We start from the raw sequence: 18,738 nt of genomic DNA, 5'->3' as shown, positions 1-18,738 counted from the left end.
TTCTAATGCAAAAAAGAAAAGTATCCATTTCCAGTGCAAAATAGTATTAATTGTCAGGAAAATAATGACATAATTCCTGAAAAACTTAATTGTTTATGACATTTAATCACATTAACCCCCAAAATTAAATTTTCTGCAAACATAAAATAAAATAAAAATAAATAAATTAATAAGTAAGAATAAACTATTTAAATGGTGATATACATCAGGATATCACTGTATATCTGTCTATAAATCTGTATAAAAACACACACACACAAAATTCGAGACTAATGCCAATTACAGTCAAATTCAGAAGTAATTTGAGAGAAAATATTCTTAAATGTCAAAATTCTCCAGTGCAAAAAAGATAAAATAAATGTCCCTAAAATAGGCCTGTTTATATATGTATAATGTATTCTTTTATTATTTACTTTTTATTTATTTTTAATACGCAATATGAGCCATAGATCAAGTTTAATGAGATTCACTGAAAAATTTCTGAGATTAATCATTCTACAATTTCCGATGATGATTTGCATCAGCCATTGTTTAACTATTCAGTAGTCCATATTTTTATGATTTTGCATTAAATGCAATGATTTAAATTGTGAAATACATCAAAATCCTCAAGAATGCATTTAGTCCACCAGTGCTCATTTGAAGTGTTAACTCAGCTTTCCGCTTTATTCAGTGCATTTTTAAAGGTTAGCGGCTCAAGGTAATGCTACGAAAACATGTATATCAACAACCACTGTCTAATATCTATTGACTCCATCAAAGTTTAATTGATTAACCAAAGTGATTGAAGTGCGTGAGCTATAAATAATCTGCTGCATTGTACTCTACTCTGCATTGGCATTCTACAACCACACGTATTTGTGATTGTTACTTCAGGATTAGAAGGATTACATGGGGAAAAAACACCCATGTGATAATAATCCAGAGGAAAAGCCAGAGATCGAGAGGAAGGTCACATCAAGATTGTCATGCTTGGGCTCACAAGCACAGACTTGCACCATTAGTTTTGAATAATTTGCACTAAACATCAGCTTTAATGCACTACAGGTTTTAGTAGCCCACACTGGAGCTTATGTAATTTGACTTTACCTAAGATATAGAGTCGATATATTTGATTAAATCACGACAGGTCTATTGACATTAGATATTGATTCTGGCATTATACATCAGATTAGAATAAGCCACTGTCACATGCAAGTTAATCTACCGAACAAATTGTTCTGATATTATTTATGCACATTTATGCATATTTATCTTCAAAGAAAGATTAGGATATTTATCTTTAAACAATATCGTTGATTTGATTCTGACTTTATACGTCGCGTTATCGGTTGATGCATGAATCAAGTCAAGCTGAATTCGGTGCGTTTGCAGATCTGAAAGCTCAGGCTTTTGAAATCAAATTCTCATTCTGATTAGATACGTATTTGGCTGAGAATGATGATGGAATTGTTGATGGCCTCGGGAGCCATGCATCGTAATGGTCCTGCGCTGTCATATTCAGATTTCATTTCAATCAGGTCAGCGCAGGGTCAATTTAGACTGAGCCAAAGGCAAAACATAACACCCAGACTTATTCATCATACAGTCCAATAGGCTTCTGTTTAACGCATAGAATCAAACTCGTTTGTACAATTAGGAGGTGTTGAGCTACAGGCTGTTATTGACCCCTTTTGCATGGGCATTACTTTTTTCATGCTTAATTGCTTGCAATGTTGCTTGTTAGATAAAAGCATCTGCAGTTTCTTTTCAAAGTTACATGATTTTCAGATTGCAGTTTATACAACAGGTGACAAACCCAGTGACTAGGTTGTTTTGAGCCAGAATTTGGGTTAAATGTTTAACTAAACCATCTGGGCAGTTTTGTTTAACTCAACTAGTGTTTAAATAGTTACTATATGGCTGGCTTAAAATGAACCCAAAAGAGGTTGTAAATTAAAAATCAGACACATAATTACTAGAGGCATCAGCAAAAATCAAAAGGTGAACATTTGTTAATAAGCAATTAAAAAATGTTTAGTATTTAATTATTATTTATTCAACTTATTCATAAATGTTCATAAATGTTAATTTTCAACCTATTTTGGGTTCATTTAAGCAGGAAATATAGTCATTTTTAATAAATGAAACTACCCAGAAGGTATTTACTCATAGGGATTAATTCAGATTATCGGCACCGATATTAAGCATTTTTATGGTTATCGGTATCAGTCATTTTGAAAACCGTTTTGCCAATAAAATAATTTAAAAGCATTTAAAGAGTTTTTGTCAGAGTTGTTATTCTTAATTTTGACATTCATTTTTATATTTACACTAGCTTTATATATCGGTTCAAAATATCGGTTATATGTTAACATTTCTTAATAAGCAATTTAAAAAAAGTTTAGTATTTAATTGTCATTTATTCATCTGATTAATAAATGTTCATTCATTAAACATATTAATAAATGTTAATTTCCAACCTATTTTGGGTTAATTTTAAACAAGAAATATAGTCATTTTTAATAAATAGTTGAGTGAAATTAAACTACCCATAAGATATTTACTCATAGGGATTAATTCAGATTATCGGCACCGATATTAAGCATTTTTATGGTTATCGATATCAGTCATTTTGAAAACTGTTTTGCCGATAAAATAATTTAAAAGCATTTAAAGAAAGTTTTTGTCAGAGTTGTTATTCTTAATTTTGACATTCATTTTTATTTTTACACTAGCTTTATATATCGGTTCAAAATATCGGTTATATGTTAACATTTCTTAATAAGCAATTTAAAAAAAGTTTAGTATTTAATTATCATTTATTCATCTGATTAATAAATGTTCATTCATTAAACATATTAATAAATGTTAATTTCCAACCTATTTTGGGTTAATTTTAAACAAGAAATATAGTCATTTTTAATAAATAGTTGAGTTAAATTAAACTACCCATAAGATATTTACTCATAGGGATTAATTCAGATTATCGGCACCGATATTAAGCATTTTTATGGTTATCTGTATCAGTCATTTTCAAAACCGTTTTGCCGATAAAATAATTTAAAAGCATTTAAAGAAAGTTTTTGTCAGAGTTGTTATTCTTAATTTTGACATTCATTTTTATTTTTATTTTGAGTTAAAACTACAAGAAGATCTCACATTTACTCACAAGGATTTATTTAGCAGTGATATAAATATTATTGGCACCGATATTTCGCATTTTTATGGTATTATGGTATCGTTCATTTTCAAAACCAATGAAATGATTTGAAACATTTAAAGACAGTTTTTGACAGAGCTCTAATTTTTACATTAATTTTTATTTTACACTAGACATATATAATGGTTCATAAGTGACTGGAAAGACATTTATAATCAGTTTATTCATTTATATAATTTATATAAAACTATCCTGAAAAATCCTAAAATTGTATCATGGTTTCTTTTACAAAACATTTCATTTTACAAAAAAAGTATAAAAAATTGATTTTAAATCTTATTTTATTTTAGCTATTTGCCAAGGCAATATTTTTAATTTTTGCTTATTTTAACTTAATACTAAAATAAATACAATTTAAAACTTTAAAAAGTAAAAAAAAAACACATCTATATAGACATTAAAAAAACAGGACTATAAAAAATCACAAAAACATAAAAGTGTAACTAAAATTATAATGAAAAATTGATGAGCATACAGAATTCTTTAAAAAACAACAAAATATTTGTCAAGCCCCCAACTTTAGAATTGTAGTTTACGTATCAGATTACAGGGTCTCTTTAGATTTTGAGTAAGCAAGTATCTAGCAATGCCCTAACAACCACACAGAACACCCTAACAACATAGCAATAGTTTAAGAGCTATTCACATCACTCATGGATGGTTCAAGACATCAAGTTTATAGATGTAAAAATTAGGGGTGACGACTGATTATCGTAAACATATGGTTATCAGTCAATTTCAAAACCGATTTGCGAATAAAATAAAGCATTTAATGAATTTTTTTTGGTCAGAGCCCTAGTTATTCCTAATTTTGACATTTAATCTTAATTTTTACAAAAGACACATATATCGGTTCAAAATATCGGTTATCGGTCTACTTGTTCTGTAATAATCATATCTGCATCGACCATGAAAAAAACACATCGGTCGACCCTTAGTAAAAATCTAGTTTATTGCAGGAAGTGATGTGGGAAAATATTTGCAAGCGGTTACAAGCAAGATTCAAACTTCTCTCACCAACAAGGCTCTATATTAAAGCATGTGCATTAACTTTTAATGCTTGTTTTGCTTAATTCCATCTTTTCACACTGAGGACAACTATTACAGAAAGTTGAAACGCTCACTGAGGCTTCAGAAGGAAACACGATGCATTAAGAACAGAATGAAGATGTGTACATATTTCTTATTTTGCCTAAATATCAAATTTTTTTTGATTTAATACTGCCCTTCAGAAGCTACAGAAGATACTTACTTGTTTCCCAGAAGATAAAATAAGTTAACTAATAAAGTTAATAAGTAACTGCCTTTATGTAAAATATTCTTATTCAGGTCAGTACTAAATAAAAAATAACATGCGTTTTGTTTGATCCCTTTTATTTTGGTAAAATAAACAGATTCTGCAAGGTGTATGTAAACTTTTGACTTCAACTGTATTGCTTATAGATGCTACAAATATTACTCTTAATTGCATTTTAAGGTTCAGTAAATGCACTTTATCGTAGTATCTTAAGTTTTGCTTTTGTATTTCTGTGTGTATATCAGTGTCCCCTGCTGCAGAGAGACTACGTCACATCCTTCGAGAGGAAGATGAGCCCACACCCACCCTCTTCACTGAGATGGACACACTCCAGCATGAGGGTGGCGAAATGGAGTGGAAAGAGTCAGCCAGGTGACACACATACACTCTTCTGAAGCCCTTGTGACATTAATAAATGTAAATTATGAAAAGGTGTCAGTTGAGTGACTCATCCAATCTAAAGTTTGTGCCATAGAGTGAGCTTTATGACTTCCAGAATTCATTTATTACATTTACATTTCATCCAAAGTGACAAAAGAGCAGCAAAAGCAATTTGTCAAAAAGACAATAATCATAACGGTTGAATATTATACATTAGAAATTATATTGATATGGCCTTCCTGACAGTCACATTTATATATTCAGCAATTTGCTTTTCTGTGGATATTGTTGTGTTACTTATTTGGCATGCAAAGAGCTTAGCCAATCATAACAGTGATCATTTCCATATTACATTCTGCATCTTAAAGGTACAGTAGCAAAAACATTATATTGATTAAATGATAACACATTTGAATAAGGTTCCATTTCCACTAACTTTAGCAAATATAATGTAGCAAATATATTGATAATTTTATTTCATGCATTAATTAATGTTAACTAATGCAACTTTATTGTAAAGTGTTAGTTTTTAAGGAGATTTATTGATTGTTGGCCATTTTATTTACACATTTGAAAACCCAGAAGCATTAAGGTAATATTTGTAAAATTGCATCTGTGTGTTTTGTTCAGGTGGGTTAAGTTTGAAGAAAAAGTGGAGGAGGGTGGCGAGAGGTGGAGCAAACCGCATGTGTCTACGCTGTCTCTGCACAGCCTGTTTGAGCTGCGTACCTGCCTGCAGACGGGCTGCATCCTGCTGGACCTGGAGGGGTATTCACTGCCGCAGATAGTGGGTCAGTAAGAACTACAAAAAGAGTAAAGAACAGACTATTCACTCCCCCCACCGACAATCCCTGCCGGATCTGATCTGAACCTGCAACCTTCGGGTTACAAGTCCGACTCTCTAACCATTAGGCCATGGCTGCCCACTCTGAAGTTTAGTTTGAATAATTCGCAAACCATCATTTCAGATCGGAACTTCACGAATCATTCAATTCTAGAAATTATTCACAAATCCGTTCAGATCTGAATCAAAAGTTTCACAAAATCACTTCGCAGTTCCAATCTACTGTAAATGATTCACGAACCCGCTCGGACGTTCCTATTTAAATCAAATGATTCGCGATACGCAAAGTTCAAATCTAAATCAAATGATTTGCGATCCACGCTCCAAAATTCCATTTTTAAATGATTCGCGAACTTCGCAAACCTGCTCCGATCACTCCGAAGTTCCGATCTAAATGATTCGCAAAACAACATTTCAGATCGGAATCGGAAAAATGATTCCCACTCCAAAGTTCAAATCTAAATCAAATGATTCCCGATCCGCGCTTCGACGTTCCGTTTGAATGATTCGCAAACCATCATTTCAGATTGGAACTTTGCGAAACATCATTCACAAAATGATTCACAAACCTGCTCCGATCTGTATCAAAAGATTAACGAAATCTCTCCGAAGTTCTAATTTAAATTATTTGCAAACCATTATTTCTGATCGGAACTTCATGAATCATTCAAGGCGCGAAATGATTTGCGATCCCGCTTCGAACTTCAAATCTAAATCAAATGATTCGCAATCCGATTAGAGCGCTTCGAAACGGTGAATTATTTTGCGACGCAATGGTTTAACTGGTTCGGGGGTTCGAAAAGCTCAGTTTCACCGATCCCTTACATGCTTTTCAAAATCATTACAAGCGATGTCGAAATTCGAAAATGAGAAGCTCTTTTGATCTGTTTTTTTTTTTTGCTAGTGAATCGCTTGAACTGAATGATCGACGTCACAAGTTCGAATGAATCTGAGCGCTTCCAGCATAAATGAGTCACTCTATTGATTCAGGTTTCTCTATTCCTCCCCCTTTCGCGTCTTCAGCCGTGTTTACATGGCACTGTCAGTACAACTACTGGCTTAGATCGCTAGTTTTATTATATTAACTGAATAAGCAAAAAAAGTATGAGGTTTACAAATGAAATTTTCCTATTTTTATTCCAAAGACGACATCCAATACAAATCTACAAACATATTCAGGTGAGGTAACCGGTTTACTGCTAACTAGTTAAAACGTCCTATAAATATGACAAGCTGCACCTCAAAATACATGCCAGATGGAAACATTTTGCATTAGGATCTAGTTTGTAGCCTAATTTACTGTATTTTAAATAGTTTGACCTCTGCAATTCAGTTGGTGAAATTTCAAAAGGAAATCAGTTAAAAGCATCCAGTCATCTCATACCATTTAAGTAAATCTTAAATGTATTTGAATATATTGTAATAAATATTTAAGAAATTATTGTTGTAGCTGTTTGTATTAATCTCTATAAAGTGATAGTCCATGTGAAAAGAGCAAATGGGAAATGAACACAAAACAGCTTAACAACAAAGTTAAAGATGGACTCAGAACTGTGTATCTATGTTTTAAAAACTACAGCTAGCTTGTATGTCCTTACTCTGCCCATGTATTAAATGTATATCCATGAAAAAACAGTTTTCTAGCATATTTTATTAGCTGGATATTGGTTAATTTTAATCTCTGGTCTGTGTTTTCTACCTTTTACAGATGACATAATTGAAAAGCAGGTGCAGGAGGGTCTTATAGCTCCAGAGCTCCGTGAGAAGATCAGTTTTGTCCTCTTGCGGAAGCACCGTCACCAGACCAAGAAGCCGATCCACCGCTCGTTGGCGGACATTGGAAAATCCAGCCCCTCGAGTGAGTGTCTGCTATCTAACCTGTTTCACAGTTAGTGATATTCCCAGAACTCTGTCTTTCTCTGACATCTGTCTTTTCAAATCATTTCTTATGAACTTCTTTTTCTTAAGTTTCCACTTTATTCTTTTGCCTGTCCTGCCATCTTGATCATGTGTTTCTCCATGTCTGATCTCGGGTCTGCATCAGACCGCAGTCCGAGCCCGAGTCCTCATTCTGGGTCGGGTTTCCATCGCTCCACTGAGGACCTGCGAGCTCGTCAGAGCGGAGGCCTCAGTAAACTGCGTGAGTCTGGCCTTCTGTTTCTTCCCCCTTCCATAAATTTGTCTTCCGGATTTCTGGAATTTCTAATAAGCGTCTCAAGTTTTGTCGCTTTAAATCACCAACTCTCACTGAAAATGCAAATTGCTGCCAGTGTGAGCACCCTTTAACTTTACATAACATCATCCACACACTAACTGCTTTTAGTTGCACAATAAGGTGCATTTTTGCCATTGTTCTGAGGATTAGAGATTATTAGAAAGGTCTTGACTTTGGTTTTCCATTCTTGTTTGTTATGATTTGTTTCTGTACTCTGGGTACTTTAGGCTAGAAAACAACATGTTTTTTCTTGTCTCTAGAGAAAATGTACTAAAAAGTATGTATTTTTAACCTATACTAATGCAATATGTTTTTTGCAGTACTTTTTAAAAGCAAGATTGCATAAAATACCCATTCTAAGCCAAATATAGACTTCTCAAGCTAATGTAGCATTTAGAAGTTTAAGATGTATAGCACATGAATTTTGTAATCATAAAATTTCATGGTGTACACTTGAAGTCAAAAGTTTACATACACCTTGCAGATTAAATTTTTTTTAGTTTTATTTAGTACTGACCTGAGTAAGATATTTCGCATAAAAGACGCTTATAGTCCACAAGAGAAAATAATAGTTGAATTTATAAAAGTTACCCCGTTCAAAAGTTTACATACACTTGATTCTTAATACTGTGTTGTTACCTGAATGATCCACAAGTGTGTTTTTGTTTAGTGGTAGTTGTTCATGAGTCCCTTGTTTGTCCTGGGCTGCGTTTCCCAAAAGCATCGTAAGCTTAAGTTGATCGTAGCTCCATTGGTTTCAATGGGTCTACGATGTACTTAAGCTTACGATGCTTTTGGGAAACGCAGCCCTGAACAGTTAAACTGCCAGCTGTTCATCAGAAAAAGCCCTCAGGTACCACAAATTCTTTGGTTTTTCAGCATTTTGTGTGTTTGAACCCTTTCCAGCAATGACTATATGATTTTGAGATCTGTCTTTTCAGACTGAGGACAACTGAGGGACTCATATGCAACTTTACAGAATGCTCACTGATGCTTCAGAAGGGAAAACGATGCGTTAAGAGCCGGGGGTAAAAACTTTTGAACAGAATGAAGATGTGTACATTTTTTTCTATTTTGCCAAAATATCATATATTTTTTCATTTAATACTGCCCTTCAGAAGATACTGACATGTTTCCCAGAAGACAAAATAAGTTAAAAAAAAAAAAAAAAGGAAAAAAATAATGTGTTTTGTTTTCTTCTGTAGCATCAGTGAGCGTTTGAACCTTTGGTAATAGTTGCAGTCCCTCAGTTGTCCTCAGTGTGAAAAGATGGATCTCAAAATCTTACAGTCGTTGTTCGAAAGGGTTCAAATACACAAACAATGCTGAAAAACCAAATAATTTGTAGGACCTGAAGGATTTTTCTGAAGAACAGCGGGCAGTTTAACTGTTCAAACAGGACTCATGAACAACTATCACAAAAAAAAAAAGACTATTAAGAATTAGGTGTATGTAAACTTTTGAACAGGGTCATAAATTCAACTATTATTTTCTCTTGTGGGCTATATGTACATGTCTTTTATGTGAAATATCTTACTCAGTTAAGTACTAAATAAAAAATAACATGCATTTTGTGTGATCCCTCTTATTTTGGTAAAATAATTAACATTTTGCGGATTCTGCAAGGTGTATATAAACTTTTGACTTCAACTGTATATATTTTGCATTATATTTTGTTGTTTTTTCTTCTTTTATTTCAGTTGATTTACTAGTGTTAGTTTTAGTTAACAATAACAAACCAATTAAATTGGTAATCAAAATGTTTCATCTGTGCTTTCCAGATCCTTCTCAGTGCCGCAGTATGAATGATATTTCTGTCACACCCAGCTCTGACCAGGTACAAAATTTTTCCATTAGTATTGCTAATATGTTATTTTTTAACTTTAACATATTGAAATACACAGAAAATGTATTTATTCATTAGCACAGAGATGATTTTAGAAACAAAAGCAATGCATCAGCAGCCTCGTCTCATTTATGTGTGTTTATTTTGTTTGAGGTGATACATATATGCAGGGTGATATTGCATATGTCACTTAAATGCTGCCAGCAGTTGTTTGTCTTTTTGTAATGTTTTTATTTTAATGTGTGCAGAAATAAAAAGCAAAATATGAAACGCACAACAAAACACTTTTGCAAGTATTTTGAGGCGATTGCGGGGCTTTGGTGTTTATGTGAGAAGGGCAATTGGTGCCACCGCTCTCGGCTCACTAGACTTCAAAGCGGGCCAATTCTGAGTCCACCTTAATGAGTTTTTCTGCTTAAAGTGACACCCGCGGCTCACTTTCATGTGGTCAATGCCCTCAATAGGCTTCATTTATGCCCTACAGGAGCATGCTGAGATTGAAAATCAAGGGTCCTGTGAATTATGGGTGTCAAATTTTATTTGCAAAGATATTTCGACTAGTTAATTTATATAGTTTGATTAATATACAGATACATGTGCATGCATTTAAATTGAGCAGTTTGAGTACTTGATGTGTTAATGCATTAGCCCTGAAAAAGGGCATTTAAAATTTAGATTAAAAATTAATTCATTCATTTTCAAGAAAGACATAGAATGTTTTCATGCAATTAAGTTTAAACAAAGTTACAAATTAGCTGAAAATCACCTTGATCCAGGTAGTTAAGTCATTACAAGAATGTGAAATTAGTTATGAGAAAAGCTAAGAACACTTTTTGGGCTCTTTTATTGCCAATAAGATCTATTTTAGACAGATTATGGCACTTACAGATTTTATAAATACATATAAATAAAGTGCGTATAAATATACACCGAAACCGGGCAAAATGGGGTCGGGACATGAGAAAGAAGCTTGTTTATTCATTGCAGAAAGTGAATTGACTCTGAAAGTGGCATTAAAAGATTAACAGCTGATTTTGACCATAAGCACAGACCATTCCATATCCACGTGTTTTTTGAGGCCACCGTTGCCAAATGGCTCTTTTCATTGGTTCATGTGTGTGAACGGTCTTCCCGCTGTGATTGCATAACCTTATTGATCTGCTATCGGAAAAAAACGAGGCGCTTCCCATTTCCATCACATGCAGGCACATCATCGGACATTGAAAATGGAGCTCATATTGATACTGGTATCATGAATGAGCTGGCTGTTGTGTGAACATGGAAATTTCATGATCTGCGCATCTCAGGGCTTCAGACCATATGGACTAATTAAACCCACTCATCTGTGATCTCTATCTGTATTGTTATTCCACCCTCCAGCTGAAGAATAAGTTCATGAAGAAGATCCCCAGAGATGCCGAGGCGTCTAATGTGTTGATTGGAGAGGTGGATTTTTTAGACAAGCCGTTTGTGGCCTTCGTACGTCTGGCTCAAGCTGCAACGTTAGGAGGCCTTACTGAAGTCCCTGTGCCAACAAGGTGATCCTCCCACAACAGTTTGCATATGTTTATTTGCTGTTTAAATAACTAATAGCTGTTAGTTTTACGGCACAATTTGACAAAACAACACTTGTACCATAAGTAAAGCAAAAAAATAATAAACTCCAGCCTTTTTCTTTGCAAATGATTGAAAATCAGCCATAGAGACCGCAGCAAATTAAGATTCTATGATGTATTTACTTTAAAAAAAAAAAATGAATGGTTACGCTTTATTTCAATAGTCCACTTCAGACATTCTACTAACTCCTACATGTCAGCATCCTCTCATTAGAGAATTAAAAAAAATCATGATTTGGTAAATCATAATAATGACATTTATGACAAACAGTCTAAATTGTGAGAAAAAAATCATAATTATGACATAAAAAGCCAAAAATAAGTCAGAAAAGCCAAAAAAAAATAAATAAGTCATGTGATTTAAAATTCAGAATTCTGAAAAACAAATCACATTTATTTGATAATATAGACTTTATTTTGGCATAATTATGACACTTCCAGTAAAAGTTTCTAAGATCCTCATTTCCATATAAAGTGTTTTTTTTTTTTTTTTTTTTTTGTAGCACTAGCCAAAAATACATTTTATGGGTCAAAATTATCGATTTTTCTTTTATGCCAAAAACCATTAGGATAATAGGATTAGGATATTAAGTCAAGATCATGTTCCGTGAAGATATTTTGTACATTTTACTGTAAAATTATCAAAACTTAATTTTTGATTAGTAATATGCATTGCTAAGAACTTATTTGGACAACTTTAAAGGTGATTTTCTCAATATTTAGATTTTTTTTTTTTTTTTTTTTTTTTTTTTTGCAGCCTCAGATTCCTGATTTTAAATAATTGTATCTCATCCAAATATTGTCATAACCAAACCAATCAATGGAAATCTTATTTATTTAGCTTATATGCAACGTATAAATCTCAATTTCGAAAAACTGACACTTATGACTTATTTTCGTATGTCGCAGAAATGGGCTTCTATACTAAACATCCTTTACCAAAGATTCATTTATTTGAGATTAATATTATATTATTTGCTTGGAGTTCTTTTTTTTTTTTCAACTTATTCGCAAAAAAAAAAAAAGCATAAACAACAATATCGGTTGTCAGGTTTATGTTTATTAACAAGACTGAAAAAAATTAATTTGACATACAATTTGAAGAATAAAATGAATGTAAGATATATTCTCTGAAAATCAATAATGTTAGCCAATTGTTTTATTTTTTTGTTTGTTTCAGGTGGTATTTATAATTTAAGGGGTGAGATCATTAGTTGGGTTTTTTTTATCAATGTTTTTTAATCATTTTACAGGAAGAGAAACAATACTTTTTTAAATGCATATTTGCTTAGAGGTTTTAAATGAATACTATGTGATTTTTCCAGGTTTCTCTTTGTACTGCTCGGTCCCAATGGCAAAACCAAATCCTACAATGAGATCGGTCGGGCCATGGCTACACTCATGGTTGACGATGTAAGAGAAAATCTTAGCAATTCTGAACCTTAGAATCAAGCATCATCACAGCATTTGTTAACAGATCTGTCTGAATCTGCCACCATCTTTAGCTGTTCAGTGACGTGGCCTATAAAGCCAGAGATCGCGATGACTTGATTGCTGGTATTGATGAGTTTCTGGATGAGGTGATAGTTCTTCCTCCTGGAGAATGGGACCCCAAGATCCGCATCGAACCCCCAAAGAAACTGCCTTCAGCAGAGATGAGGTATTAAATCACAAATCTACAGTAACATTCAAAAGATTGGTAGAAGGTTGAAGACTGGAGTAATGATGCTGGAAATTCAGCTTTGCGTCACAGAAATAAACTACATTTTCAAATTTAGTTTATATTTATTGTATGAAATATTACTATTTTTAAATGATGTAGCATGTAGCAAAAGTTCTTTCTGTTTGTTTCTGTAGGAAGTCTGTTTTCTCTCTGAATGAGCTGGGGCAGCCGAATGGGAATGCAGGAGGAGGTGCAGCTTCTGCAGAAGATGAGGAAATGCCAGCTCCGCATGAACTTGGAGAGGAGCTGAAATTCACTGGCCGGTAGTGTCCACTGGACCTGGTCAACTTCTAGTAATAGAGTTTTAGATTTAATGTACACAATATCTGAGTCTCTTTCTGTTTGTGTAGGTTTTGCGGAGGACTGTGGCTGGACATGAAGCGTAAAGTGCCCTGGTTACTTAGTGACTTCTATGATGGCTTCCACATCCAGTCCATCTCTGCGGTGCTCTTCATTTACCTGGGCTGCATCACCAATGCAATCACCTTTGGAGGACTGCTGGGAGATGCAACCGACAACTACCAAGTAATTTACCTTCTAGACACAAATGTGACCATGGACCACAAAACTTAAGTCTTAAGTAGCACGTGTATTATTTGTAGCAATAGCTGAAAATACATTGTATGGGTCAAAATTATCGATTTTTTGATGATTAGGATATTAAGTAAAGATCATGTTCCATGAAGATATTTAGTAAATTTCATATCGTAAATATATCCAAACTTAATTTTTGATTAGTAATCTGCATTGCTAAGAACTTCATTTGGACAACTTTAAAGGCTATTTTATCAATATTTAGATTTTTTTTGCACCCTCAGATTCCAGATTTTTAAATAACAAATAAATAAACAAACCAACAATCAGTGGAAAGCATACTTATTCAGCTATCAGATATATACATATATATATATATATATATATATATATATATATATATATATATATATATATATTTATTTATTTATTTTTTTTTTTTTTTTATCATCTAATTAATCTAATTTATAATCTCTAAAAAATGGTTTTGTGGTCCAGGGTCACTAATGTTTTCCATGAGCAGATATAATACCAATATTTTGTTATGTTCACATAATGCATAAAGCAGTTAACTGGTCTGGTCAATATACTGCTCTGTTATTGTTTTATACTATTTCAGAGTAAAAATTAAAAAAGGTCGTCATGATGCCGTAATATAAGAAATTTCATAGGAAATAAAATTAAGAGAATTGTAAGTTACCATTGTGTAATATAAAAAACATATTGTGACAAAGTCACACACAAACAAAAAAATTCCGACCGAAACAAAGGCCGTTTCTGCCACATATGAAATTAAATCTTTTGCTTTTTTTAAATCAATAATAAGATCAAAAAGTAAATGAATTTTAAATAAATTTTTGTTAATTTTTTTTTTTTTACTCTGAGTCGGAAACATATGGAAGACCAATTCTGCCACATAATAAAAAAAATCTTGCTTTGTTAAATCATAATTAAAAGGTGAAATAATAGACTAAAGAAATCTCCTTTTTATGATCATTTTGACTTTATTATAATGATTACTTATTAATTTGTCTTGTTTTCCAGTAAAAGTTTCTAAGAAGCCCATTTCCACCACATAAGAAAAAACAAACAAACATATAAAGTCACAATCAAATTTTTTTATTTTAAATCTGAGACGGAAACATATGGAAGCCCAATGCTGCCACTTATAAAAGATTTTTCGCTTTGGTAAATTATAAAAATGAGGTTAAAAAGTAAATTAAAAGGCAATTATGACAAAAAAAATTATGATAATTTTGACTTTGTCAGATAATATAAATCTTTTATTATTTTATTTTATTATCTAATTAATCTAATTTATAATCTCTAAAAAATGGTTTTGTGGTCCAGGGTCACAAATGTTTTCCATGAGCAGATATAATACCAATATTTTGTTATGTTCACATAATGCTTAAAACAGCCAATTATAAAACAGTTAACTTGTCTGGTCAATATACTGCTCTGTTATTGTTTCATATTAATTCAGAGTAAAAATTAAAAAATGTAATCATGACGCCGTAACATAGAAAATTTAATAGGAAATAAAATTAAGAGAATTGTGAGAAATTAAATTGCAGTTGTGTGATAAAAAAATCTAATTGTGACAAAGTCACAATTAATTTTCTTTTTGTGACAGAAATATATGGAAGGCCATTTCTGCCACACATGAAATAAAATGTTTTTTTTAAATCATAATAATAATAAGATTAAAAAGTAAAAAAAAAACCTTTCTTTGTTAATTCATAATACTGAGATTAAAAACAGAATTAATAAACAAAAGAAATATCCTTTTTATGATAATTTTTTACTGTATTATAATTATGAATTTTACTTAATTTGTCTTGTTTTCCAGTAAAAGTTTCTAAGAACCCCATTTCCACCACAATCAATTTTTGTTTATTTACCTCTGAGACGGAAACATATGGAAGCCCAATGCTGCCACTTTTTTTCACAAAATTTTGCTTTGGTAAATTATAAAAATGAGATTAAAAAGTGAATTAAAAGGCAATTATGACAAAAAAAAAATTATGATCATTTTGATTTTGTCAAAGTTATGACTTTTACTTAAATTTGTCTTATTTTGTAAATCATAATAATGACATAAATATTCTACATTATGACATAAATCAAAATGATGAGATAAAAGGACAAAATTAGGACATAATTAAGACAAAAACTTTTACTTTTTATGTCATAATTAACTTTTTGTTATACTATCTACATTTTATCATAATTATGGCTTAGTATGTCATAGGCTAATTTAGACTTTTAGTATAACTTGTCTTTTTGACTTTTTATGTCATAATTTAAATATTTTGTCATAATTATGTCATAATCTTTATATCTCAATCTTATGACTTGATATTGCATAATTGTGATTTATGTCATAATTGTCATAACACGTCATAATTTCGACTTTTATGGTTTTTTTTCTTTTGTAGCAGAAATGGGTGTCCACAGTAAGAAGACCTCTTAAAATGTCTTTTAATAAATTAAAATATATATGTGACCCTGGACCACAAAACCAGTCATAAGGTTAAATTTTTACAAAACTGAGATGTATACATCATATGAAAGCTCAATAAATAAGCTTTCTATTGATGTATGGTTTGTTAGGATAGGATAATATTTGGCCGAGATACAACTATTTGAATATCTGGAATCTGAGGGTGCAAAAAAATCGAAATACTGAGAAAATCACCTTTAAAGTTGTCCTAATTAAGTTCTTAACAATGCATATTACTAATCAAAAATTACATTTTGATATATTTACAGGAGGAATTTTACAAAAAATCTTCATGGAACATCATCTTTACTGAATTTCCTAATGATTTTTGGCATAAAAGAAAAATCAATAATTTTGACCCATACAATGTATTTTTGGCTATTGCTACAAATATACCCCAGCGACTTAAGACTGGTTTTGTGGTCCAGGGTCACATATTTCATTTGAATTTTCAAAGCATTAAAATAAGCTTTTTTTTTTTTATTAACAGTTTTTTTGTCTGTATGTCCTTTAATTTTTGGATGTGTCTCACTGACTCACAGGGTGTGATGGAAAGCTTTTTGGGCACGGCTTTGGCCGGCGCGGTCTTCTGCTTGTTCGGCGGTCAACCTCTCATCATCCTCAGCTCTACAGGACCGATACTGATCTTTGAAAAGCTGCTGTTTGAATTCAGCATGTGAGCAGGACATCTTGTGATTTTAATAAGGTCTAAATGCATGTACAAAATTCACCAATGAGAAATAAGTGAGAATAATTGTCGTCTGTTCAGGAACAATGACATAGACTACATGGAGATCCGGCTCTGGATCGGCCTTCACTCTTGTCTCCAGTGTCTGATCCTGGTGGCCACAGATGCCAGCTACATCATCAAGTACATGACACGCTTCACAGAAGAGGGCTTCTCCAGCCTCATCTCCTTCATCTTCATCTCTGACGCGCTGAAGAAAATGATGAGCACCTTCAATTATTACCCCATCAATCGAGACTTTAAGCCAGAATACATCACCAGCTACAGGTGTGACTGCCAGGCTCCTGATCAAGGTGAGTATGAAGCCTTGACCCACGAACCTATTTACTTTCTAAATTTGTATAATTGTACTTTTTAATTTATATAATACTTTGTTTTCTTTGTCTTGTGAATGATGCATCAATGCATGCTATTCCATTTATTTTTATTAGATTTTTATTAGATTAGAGTTATTTATCATTATTATTCATTATCATATAAATATCATTATAATATAAAAAATTTTAATGTTTAAATCAAATGTAATTATCAATTGCAAGTTATTAAAATGTTGTTGTAGTTGTTATTATTACTATTATTATTAATAGTAATAATGTTACTGCAAATAATAATTATTATTATTTAAAAAAATTAAGTAACATTTCAAATAATAATAACAATAATAATGATGATAATAATAATAATAATAATAATCGTTATTATTATTACAGTTTTTTCTCATATTCTTTGCATTTGATGAAAAGGTCTTTTATATTTTATATTTTGTCATATTATATATTTAATTGACATATTACATATTAATTTTAAGGATATTTTCACCAAGTCAAAAATGTACAAAAAGTGTGTAAAACTTTACTATAATTATTATTATTATTATTATTATTATTAATGGTAATAATGTTTGTGCAAATAATAATTATATTATTATTAATTAAAATATCTTTGAGAATAACATGTAAAATAAAATAAAAAATAATAATTATTATTACTATATAATTATTATTATTATTACAGTTTGTCATATTCTTTGCCTTAAATGAAAAGATCTTTTATATTTTATATTTGGTCATATTAATATTATAATTATTGCAGTTTTTTGCCATTTTTTACCTTTGATGAAAATATATTTTATATTTTATTATATTTTGTCATATTAATATTAATTTTAGTGAAAATGATGATAGTTGTTTAATTTAATTTCCACAGATATGACTGCAGTAATACTGAAAAATACTGACCAAAAATGAAAGGATATTTTCAAAAGTCAAACATTTACAAAAATTGTGTAAAACCTTGTAATTATTACTATTATTATTATTATTAGTAACGTAAGTGCAAAAAATAAATATATTAAAATAATATTTGAGAAAATCATGTCTAATAATAATAGTATTATTATTGTATTTATTATATAATAATAATAATAATAATTTATTATTATTATTATTACAGTTTTTGTCATATTCCTTGCCTTTGATGAAAAGATCTTTTATAATTTATAATGTTTTGTCATAATAATAATTTTACTTAAAATGATAAAATGATAGTTTCATTTTTAATCTCCACAGATGACTGAAATATGACACAAAATACTGACAAAAAAAACTTTATTAACATTGTTATTGTTGTTATTATTAATAGTAATAATGTTAGTGTCAATAATTGTATTGTCAGTAATTATTTTTGAGAATATTATTTAAAATGATGAAAAATCCTTTAAATTTAGTCAATATTGTCAATATTGTGTCAAATTGCAGTCATCTGTGGAGATTAAAAATTCAACTAAAATTAATATTAATATGACAAAATGTTAGAAAATATAAAAT

General features: G+C 31.2%; 1 protein-coding gene across 2 annotated transcripts in view; it reads left to right on the top strand.

Annotated features, from left to right (window-relative positions):
• The window catches only part of slc4a5b (solute carrier family 4 member 5b), a 44,081-nt gene that overhangs the window by 11,033 nt on the left and 14,310 nt on the right, over nucleotides 1-18,738 (top strand). For both annotated transcript variants that reach the window (XM_073830041.1, XM_073830042.1), the window contains exons 4-15: nucleotides 4,745-4,871; nucleotides 5,511-5,671; nucleotides 7,433-7,582; nucleotides 7,769-7,864; nucleotides 9,721-9,776; nucleotides 11,166-11,323; nucleotides 12,727-12,814; nucleotides 12,907-13,061; nucleotides 13,259-13,387; nucleotides 13,475-13,649; nucleotides 16,707-16,840; nucleotides 16,934-17,205. In XM_073830041.1, the coding sequence (XP_073686142.1) occupies nucleotides 4,745-4,871; nucleotides 5,511-5,671; nucleotides 7,433-7,582; nucleotides 7,769-7,864; nucleotides 9,721-9,776; nucleotides 11,166-11,323; nucleotides 12,727-12,814; nucleotides 12,907-13,061; nucleotides 13,259-13,387; nucleotides 13,475-13,649; nucleotides 16,707-16,840; nucleotides 16,934-17,205 (1,701 nt within the window). The remainder of the gene's footprint in view (nucleotides 1-4,744; nucleotides 4,872-5,510; nucleotides 5,672-7,432; nucleotides 7,583-7,768; nucleotides 7,865-9,720; nucleotides 9,777-11,165; nucleotides 11,324-12,726; nucleotides 12,815-12,906; nucleotides 13,062-13,258; nucleotides 13,388-13,474; nucleotides 13,650-16,706; nucleotides 16,841-16,933; nucleotides 17,206-18,738) is intronic.

Source organism: Garra rufa, chromosome 23, assembly GCF_049309525.1.
Source record: "Garra rufa chromosome 23, GarRuf1.0, whole genome shotgun sequence".
Lineage (NCBI taxonomy): Eukaryota > Metazoa > Chordata > Actinopteri > Cypriniformes > Cyprinidae > Garra > Garra rufa.
This window is presented reverse-complemented; position numbering and strand designations above follow the sequence as displayed.